The sequence below is a fragment of the Rhinopithecus roxellana genome, chromosome 8 (genome assembly GCF_007565055.1).
Source record: "Rhinopithecus roxellana isolate Shanxi Qingling chromosome 8, ASM756505v1, whole genome shotgun sequence".
In the NCBI taxonomy this organism is placed as follows: Eukaryota; Metazoa; Chordata; class Mammalia; order Primates; family Cercopithecidae; genus Rhinopithecus; species Rhinopithecus roxellana.
The window spans coordinates 10,480,115-10,489,715 of NC_044556.1; the positions used below are offsets into that span (position 1 = coordinate 10,480,115).

Here is a 9,601-nt window from a genome sequence, read left to right on the forward strand (position 1 = left end):
GTTGCAGTGAGCCAAGATCATGCCACTGCACTCCAGCCTGGGCAACAAGAGCAAAACCCTGTCTCAGAAAAAAAAAGAAAAAGAATTACTGAGTTAATTCCTATGCCTTTTAAAGTCTTTGTTGCCATCATGAATGGTATTTTTCATAATAGCCTTTAAAAAGAGAGAGAGAGAGAGAGAGAGAGAGAGGGATGGCTGGGTACGGTGGCTCATGCCTGTAATTCCAGCACTTGGGGAGGCCCAGGTGGGTGGATCACCTGAGGTCAGGAGTTCGAGGCCAGCCTGGCCAGCATGGTAAAAACCCTGTCTTTACTAAAAATACAAAAATTAGCCGGGCATGGTGGTGCACACCTGTAGTCCCAGCTACTTAGGATGCTGAGGCAGGAGAATCGCTGGAACCCAGGAGGTGGTGGTTGCAGTGAGCCGACACTGCACTACTGCACTGCAGCCTGGGCAACAAAACAAGATTCTATCTCCAAAAAAAAAAAAAAAAAAGAGAGAAAGAGAGAGAGAGATGGGTCTTACTATGTTATCCAGGCTGGTTTTGAACTCGTGGGTTCAAGGAATCCTCCTGCCTCAGCCTCCCAGACATAATTACGTTTTATAAGTGGTCATGGTTGATTTGTAAAAGAGCTGCTGATGACAGAGATGGTCTCTGTCCTCCGGACAGGGTACAACGGTGTGTTCGTGGCTTACTGCACCTTCGAACTCCTGTGCTCAAGTAACCCTCCTACCTCGGCCTCCCAAGTAGCTGGGACTACAGGTGCACACTGCCAACCCCAGATAATTTTCTTCTTCTTTTTCTTTTTGAGACAGAGTCTCACTCTGTCACCAGGCTGGAGTGCAGTGGTGCGATCTCAGCTCACTGCAGCCTCCGACTCCCGGGTTCAAGTGATTCTCCTGCCTCAGCCTCTAAGTAGCTGGGACTACGGGCGGGTGCCACCACGCCCAGCTAATTTTTGTATTTTTAGTAGAGAAGGTGTTTCACCATATTGGTCAGGCTGGTCTCGATCTCTTGACCTCATGATCCCCGCACTTTGGCCTCCCAAAGTGATGGGATTACAGAGGTGAGCCACCGTGCCTGGCCCACCCCAGCTAATTTTCTGTATTTATTTATTTTATTTTTTTGGTAGACACTGGGATCTTGCTATATTCCCAGGCTGGTCTTGAATCCCTAGCTTCCAGCGATCCTCCAGCAATCCTCCTGCCTTGGCCTCCCAAAGTGCTGGTACTATAGGCATGAGTCACTGCACCTGGCCTCCGGTCCCCTTTTTGATGCTGCCAGACTGATGTCTTGAATACAAACAGGAGTCATGCAGCCCCGCATCCTCCATGCCCTCAGGGTGAGGGTAAGCATCTTGGCACGGTGGACATACCTGGTTTCCTAACCTGCTACCCTTACGAACTCACGTGCATGCTGGGCACGGTGTTTTCATTCCTTTGAATGCTCTGCTCTGCTCTAAGCCCATACACATCTGGCTGCTCCCACCATCCCAGTGAACTCCTATTCATCCTTCAAAACCCAGTTTTGTCATCGACTCCCCAGTGGAAATTTCCTAGGCATTTTTTCCTGAGGCATCCTAACAGTGCTTATACCAAGCATCTTTGACAGTTGGTACCACACTATACTGCAGTTGTTTTATTTCCTGGCTGATCTCTTCATCTCCCTTCCTCCAATTCCAGCCCCTGACTATGGACTCCCTACAGGCCAGCACCTAGCAACACATGGCAGAGCTGTCTTCTTTAATGTTTGTTGAATGAATGAAGGAGGACAAATCTAAAGATTTAATTTAAAAGGAAGGTAACAGTACATAAAATTGCCGCTTACCCTAGATATAGTGCTATATTTTTCTTGCAAGGATGTTTAATCAAGCGTGTTGTTGTAGATCGAAAATACAGGCGGTCCTAGAGAGATAATCACAAAATCTTTTTTTTTTTTTTTTGAGACGGAGTCTTGCTCTGTCGCCTGGGCTGGAGTGCAGTGGCCGGATCTCAGCTCACTGCAAGCTCCGCCTCCCGGGTTTATGCCATTCTCCTGCCTCAGCCTCCGGAGTAGCTGGGACTACAGGCGCCCGCCACCTCGCCCGGCTATTTTTTTGTATTTTTAGTAGAGACGAGGTTTCACTGTGTTAGCCAGGATGGTCTCGATCTCCTGACCGTGTGATCCGCCCATCTCGGCCTCCCAAAGTGCTGGGATTACAGGCTTGAGCCACCGCGCCCGGCCCTAATCACAAAATCTTAATAATATCAATAACCAATCCCAGCACTTTGGGAGGCCGAGACGGGCGGATTACGAGGTCAGGAGATCGAGACCATCCTGGCTAACACGGTGAAACCCCGTCTCTACTAAAAAATACATAAAACTAGCCGGGTGAGGTGGCGGGCGCCTGTAGTCCCAGCTACTCGGGAGGCTGAGGCAGGAGAATGGCGTAAACCCGGGAGGCGGAGCTTGCAGTGAGCTGAGATCTGGTCACTGCACTCCAGCCCGGGCAACAGAGTGAGACTCTGTCTCAAAAAAAAAAAAAATAATAATAATAATAATATCAATAACCATAAACAGCTGGTAGAAATAATTTTTAATATACACCATTATCAACATAAAGGGTGAAATCTGAATTTGGTAGGTGGATTGTACCAATGTCATTTTCCTGCTTTGACCTTGTGCTATGATCATGTCAGATGTGACTGCTGGGGGAAGCTGGCGGAAGGGTTTGGGACCTCCCTGTACTGTTTTCGCAACTTGCTGCCAATATGTAATTACATCCAAATAAACAGTTTTTTAAATTCACAGGGTGGGCCAGGTGCAGTGGCTCATGTCTGTAATCCCAACACTTTGGGAGGCTGAGGCAGGAGGATTTCTTGAGGCCAGGAGTTTTGAGACCAGCCTGAGCAGCTTAACACCACCACATCTCTACCAAAAATACAAAAATTAGCTGGGCATGGTATTGCATGCTTGTAGTGCCAACTACTGGGGAGCCTGAGGCAGGAGGATGGCTTGAGCCCAGGAGTTGTAGGCTGCAGTGAGCTATGATGTCAGCACTGCACTACAGCCTAGGCAACAAAGAAAGACCCTGTTTCTAAAATAAATGATAATTTAAAAATTAAAAAATTTCAGGCCAAATGCAGGGGCTCATCCCTGTAATCCCAGCACTTTGGGGGGCCGAGGCGGGTGGATCACGAGGTCAGGAGTTCGAGACCAGCAGGGCCAACAGGGTGACACCCCATCTCTACTAAAAATACAAAAATTAGATGGGTGTGGTGGTGTGTGCCTGTAATCCCAGCTACGTGGGAGGCTAAAGCAGGAGAATCGCTTGAACCCGGAAGGAGAAGTTTGCAGTGAGCCAAGATTGTGCCACTGCACTCCAGCCTGGGCGACAGAGCAAAACTCCGTCTCAGGGCCGGGCGCGGTGGCTCAAGCCTGTAATCCCAGCACTTTGGGAGGCCGAGACGGGCGGATCACGAGGTCAGGAGATCGAGACCATCCTGGCTAACACGGTGAAACCCCGTCTCTACTAAAAAAATACAAAAAACTAGCTGGGCATGGTGGCAGGTGCCTGTAGTCCCAGCTACTCGGGAGGCTGAGGCGAGAGAATGGCATAAACCCGGGAGGCGGAGCTTGCAGTGAGCTGAGATCCGGCCACTGCACTCCAGCCTGGGCGACAGAGCGAGACTCCGTCTCAAAAAAAAAAAAAAAAAAAAAAAAAACTCCGTCTCAGAAAAAAATAAAAATAATTAATTAATTAACGGTAATTATTTATATCACATCTCATACCTATACATGTTACTATTTGCTTACAGATGATTAGTTATTTGAAAGGCCAGAGAATGATAAATATTAACATGTTAGAAACCAGTCACTTGAAGATTGTTTCAAAATGCTGACACCATTTGTGAAATTATGCAGTTTTTTTTTTTTTTTTTTTTTGAGACGGAGTCTCGCTCTGTCACTCCAGGCTGGAGTGCAGTGGCGCGATCTTGGTTCACTGCAACCTCTGCCTCCTGGGTTCAAGCAACTGTCCTGACTCAGCCTCCGGAGTAGCTGGGATTACAGGCGCCCACCACCACGCCTGGCTAATTTCTATATTTCTTTTTTTTTTTTTTTTGAGACGGAGTCTTGCTCTGTCTCCCGGGCTGGAGTGCAGTGGCGCGATCTCAGCTCACTGCAAGCTCCGCCTCCCGGGTTCACGCCATTCTCCTGCCTCAGCCTCCGGAGTAGCTGGGACTACAGGCGCCTGCCACCTCGCCCGGCTAGTTTTTTTTTGTGTGTGTATTTTTTTTTTAGTAGAGACAGGGTTTCACCATGTTAGCCAAGATGGTCTCGATCTCCTGACCGTGTGATCCGCCCGTCTCGGCCTCCCAAAGTGCTGGGATTACAGGCTTGAGCCACCTGTGCCCGGCCTAATTTCTATATTTCTAGTAGACACGGGGTTTGACCATATTGGCCAGGCTGGTCCTGAACTCCTGACCTCAGGAATCCACCCGCCTCGGCCTCCTGAAGTACTGGGATTACAGGCATAAACCACCTTGCCTGGCCGAAATTATGCCATTTTGTCAATAGGAAACAAATTTGAACTGACAGAGTATTTTTTCTTCATGCATTTGAAGCATGAAGTAAACTGGCATTTCCTGTGACACTATATGAGGTAAACAAAGGAAGAGGGTTGCGCCTACTGTCACTCTGCATTTTATTTATTTATTTTTTTTTTTGAGACGGAGTCTCGCTCTGTCACCCAGGCTGGAGTGCAGTGGTCGGATCTCAGTTCACTGCAAGCTCCGCCTCCCGGGTTTACGCCATTCTGCCTCAGCCTCCTGAGTAGCTGGGACTACAGGTGCCCGCCACCTCGCCCGGCTAGTTTTTTTGTATTTTTAGTAGAGACGGGGTTTCACCGTGTTAGCCAGGATGGTCTCGATCTCCTGACCTCGTGATCCGCCCGTCTTGGCCTCCCAAAGTGCTGGGATTACAGGCTTGAGCCACCGCGCCCGGCTTACTCTGCATTTTAAAATCTCCTATCAAGGCTGGGCACGGTGGCGAACGTCTGTCATCCCAGCACTTTGGGAGGCTGAGGCAGGTAGGTTACTGAAGTCCAGGAGCTTGAGACCAGCCTGGAAAACATGGCAAAACCTTGTCTCTACAAAAATACAAAAGTTAGCTGGGCGTGGTGGCACACACCTGTAATTCCAGCTACTAGGGAGGTTGAGGCATGAGAATTGCTTGAGCCAGGGAGGCAGAGGTCACGGTGAGCCAAGATGGCACCACTGCACTCCAACCTGGGCAACAGAGCAAGACCTGTCTCAAAAAATGAAATCTCCTGAGAGAGAAGTAGACAGAACACTCAATAAAAACTCAAGAGCATCTTAGTTCTATTACCACTTCTTCCTCTTGGCGTTGTTCGGATGACTTGATCTCTCTAAACTTGTTTCTCAGTGAAATGGGAAAGATTAATCCCTACTTCAAAGGGGAATGAATTGTAAAGACTGAGTAAAGTAATGATCTTAAATACCTGACAATACCGGCACCCAAGAAATACAAGAAGTGTTACCTCTGATCCTGTAATTAGATAAAAGTGAAGGATGAATTTAAGTGTGGAACCACATACCCCTCGAACGTCCTGTATGACATTAAACACTTTTCCTGTCCTCACTGTGCGAGCACTACAAGTGACAAGAAAGACCATCTGTCAATTTTTATTGAATATTCAGCATGACTCCTCCTACTCAGCTGCCTCAGGGTTAACCCTAAAGTATCTGTTCTTTTTTTTTGTTTTGTTTTTTGAGACGGAGTCTCGCTCTCTCGCCCGGGCTGGAGTGCAGTGGCCGGATCTCAGCTCACTGCAAGCTCCGCCTCCCGGGTTCACAGCATTCTCCTGCCTCAGCCTCCCGAGTAGCTGGGACTACAGGCGCCCGCCGCCTCGCCCGGCTAGTTTTTTGTATTTTTTTAGTAGAGACGGGGTTTCACAGTGTTAGCCAGGATGGTCTCGATCTCCTGACCTCGTGATCCGCCCGTCTCGGCCTCCCAAAGTGCTGGGATTACAGGCTTGAGCCACCGCGCCCGGCCTCTTTTTTTTTTTTTTGAGACGGAGTCTCACTCTGTCGCCCAGGCTGGAGTGCAGTGGCTGCAATCTCGGCTCACTGTAAGCTCCGCCTCCCGGGTTCACGCCATTCTCCTGCCTCAGCCTCCCAAGTAGCTGGGACTACAGGCGCCCACCACCATGCCCGGCTAGTTTTTTGTATTTTTAGCAGAGACGGGGTTTCACCATGTTATCCAGGATGGTCTCGATCTCCTGACCTCGTGATCTGCCCGCCTTGGCCTCCCGCAGTGCTGGGATTACAGGCGTGAGCCACCGCGCCCGGCCGAGAATGTCTAAAGGCTCCTTCACAGACCCCAGCTGAGGAAGATTATGAAGTCCTGCAATAAAGTATTCAGTGCTCCTTAAGGGAGTGTGTGGTGACTGGAAGGATGGTATAGTTTACAGCAGAGATGCTCAATCTTCAATATGCATCAGAATCACTGGGGTTGCAAAGGGCGGGGGGCGTGGTTTTGACAAACTGTGGGGAAAAGAAAGAAAGATCAGACTGTTACTGTGTCTATATAGAAAGAAGTAGACATGAGAGACTCCATTTTGTTCCGTATTTGAGATGTTGTTAATCTGTGACCCTACCCCCAACCTTGTCCTTGCAAGAGACATGTGCTGTGGTGACTCAAGGTTTAAAGGATTTTGGGCTGTGCAGGGTGTGCTTTGTTAAACAAGTGCCTGAAGGCAGCTTGCTGGTTAAAAGTCATCACCATTCTCTTAATCTCAAGTACCCAGGGATACGCACACGGCTGAAGATCGCAGGGACCTCTGCCTAGGAAAGCTAGGTGTTGTCCAAGGTTTCTCCCCATGTGATGGTCTGAAATACGGCCTCGTGGGAAGGGAAAGACCTGATCGTCCCCCAGCCTGACACCTGTGAAGGGTCTGTGCTGAGGAGGACTAGTACAAGAGGAAAGAAGGCCTCTTGGCGGTTGTTGGCAGTTGAGATAGAGAAAAGCATCTGTCTTCTGCCCGTCCCTGGGCAATGGAACATCTCGGTGTAAAACTCGATTGTGTGTTCTGTTTACTGAGAAAGGAGAAAACCACCTTAGGGCGAAAGGTGGGACTTGCTAGCAATGCTGCTCTTTATGCACTGAAAAGGCTTATGAAGATGTTTGCATATGCATATCAAGGCACAGCGCTTTTCCTTAAACTTATTCATGTCACAGAGATCTTTTTTTTTTTTTTTTTGAGACAGAGTCTCCCTCTGTCGCCCGGGCAGTGGCCAGATCTCAGCTCACTGCAAGCTCCGCCTCCCAGGTTTACACCATTCTCCTGCCTCAGCCTCCAGAGTAGCTGGGACTACAGGCGCCAGCCACCTCGCCCGGCTAGTGTTTTTGTATTTTTAGTAGAGACAAGGTTTCACCGTGTTAGCCAGGATAGTCTCGATCTCCTGACCTAGTGATCCACCCGTCTCGGCCTCCCAAAGTGCTGGGATTACAGGCTTGAGCCACCGCGCCCGACTCAGAGATCTTTATTCCTATGTCTTACTGCTGACCTTTTCCCTCCGATGATCCTATTATCCTGCCACTTCCCTTTTTTCTAAGATGGTAAAGATAATTATCAATAAATACTAAGGGAACTCAGAGACCCGGTGCCGGCGTGGGTCCTCTGTACGCTGAGTGCCGGTCCCCTGGGCCCACTTTTTCTTTCTCTATACTTTGTCTCTGTGTCTCATTTCTTTCCTCAAGTCTCTCCTTCTACCTAACGAGAAACGCCCACAGGCGTGGAGGGGCAGGCCACCCTTTCAACAAACCATGGTTTGCTGGGTCCCACTGCCAAGTCCCTGACTCAGTAGGTCCGGGGAACTGCATTTCTAAGCAATTACAATAAATTCCCAGGTGATCTTGATGATGCTGGTCCAGGGACCATTCTTTGAGAACCTGTGTGGGGAAATGAGAGAACTGGATATAACCCATCTTTTCAGACCTTGAGACAAATCCTATTAGTAAATTTCACTGGAAAATCTTTCTCCCCACTTACTAGCTATGTGTTGTTAGGTAAGGGTGTCTTTAATTTTCCTAAGCATGCTTTTATATCCACAAAATAAGGGTATTGGCCGGGCGCGGTGGCTCACGCCTGTAATTCCAGCACTTTGGGAGGCCAAGGTGGGCGAATCACGAGGTCAGGAGTTCGAGACCAACCTGCCCAACATGGTGGAACCCCGTCTCTACTAAAAACACAAAAAATTAGCTGGAAGTGGTGGCGGGCGCCTGTAATCCCAACTACTCTGGAGGCTGAGGCAGGAGAATTGCTTGAACCTGGGAGGGGGAGGTTGCAGTGAGCTGAGATCGTGCCACTGCACTCCAGCCTGGGCAACAAGAACAAGACTCCATCTCAAAATAAAAATAATAATAAAATAAGGGTATGGCTGGGCGTGGGTGACTCACACCTGTAATCCCAATACTTTGGGGGGCTGAGGCAGGAGGATCACTGAAACCTAGGAGTTCAAGACCAGCCTGGGCAAAACACTGAGACCCATCCCCCCCTTTTTTTCTTTGATTGAGTCTCCCTCCGTCACCCAGGCTGGAGTGCGATCTCGGCTCACTGCAACTCCACCTCCTGGATGCAAGCGATTTTTCTGCCTCAGCCTTCCAAGTAGTTGGGATTACAGGCACCTGCCATCAATCCTGGCTGATTTTTGTATTTTTAGTAGAGACAGGGCTTTCATCATGTTGGCCAGGCTGGTCTGGAACTCCTGACCTCAAGTGAGTGATCTGCCCACCTCTGCCTCCCAAAGTGCTGGGATTACAGGCGTGAGCCACTGTGCCCAGCCAGTGAGAACCCATCTGTACAAAAAAAAAAATAAGTAAAATAAATAAGGTTAAGGAATCATTAGGAATCTTCCCGTAAACATCAAATAAGACCATACACCGTAAGAAAACAGCTCACAGGTCCCTACTGAATGTGACAGTTTAGTCCAGGTGGGAGTTCCCTGAGGGCAGGAACGGAGTTTCAGCAACTGGTCCCCATGGCAGGTTGGAGTATCCACTAACCTAACATTTACTGAAATTTCAAAATGTGCTGGGTAAGGCTGGGCGCGGTGGCTCACGCCTGCAATCCCAGCACTTTGGGAGGCAGGGGTTGCAGTGAGCCGAGATCGCGCCACTGCACTCCACCCTGGGCAAGAGCAAAAACTCCGTCTCCAAAAAGAAAAAGAAGTGGGAGGGCTTAATATCGGGATGAGAGGGTCGGGTGGAATAGGGTGAACGAGGCGTCAAGTTCGATTCCTAAAAAGAGTAAAAGGGGAGCCTCAGAGAGGTTGGGGAGCAGGCCTCGGCTCCAAGATGAACTAGCACCCTCCCGACCCCCGGGAGCACCCCAGCCCCAGGAGGGAAGCCCTACCGGCAGAGCGGCTGAGCTGTGACCAGCGGTCGGAGCCACATGGTCACAGCCACCACCAGCATCAATATCAGCATCGACTTGGACCTCCGCCGCCAACACTGCCCCTCAACCGCCACCGGGAGCCGCTGCACAGTCCATGTGCAGATTGATGCCTGCGCATGCGCACCAATGAGTCCCGGGAGCAG

The 9,601-nt window shown here is 49.5% G+C and overlaps 1 protein-coding gene across 1 annotated transcript in view; it reads right to left on the minus strand.

Moving 5' to 3' along the window:
* CATSPERD (cation channel sperm associated auxiliary subunit delta) overlaps window positions 1-9,580 on the minus strand; it is a 57,511-nt gene extending 47,931 nt beyond the window's left edge. The window contains exons 1-3 of the mRNA XM_030936490.1: window positions 9,417-9,580; window positions 5,598-5,652; window positions 1,829-1,905 (exon numbers count right to left, since the gene is read on the minus strand). Coding sequence (XP_030792350.1) covers window positions 1,829-1,905; window positions 5,598-5,652; window positions 9,417-9,490 — 206 coding nt within the window. The 5' untranslated portion in view covers window positions 9,491-9,580. The remainder of the gene's footprint in view (window positions 1-1,828; window positions 1,906-5,597; window positions 5,653-9,416) is intronic.
* Between the last annotated feature and the right edge of the window lie 21 nt (window positions 9,581-9,601).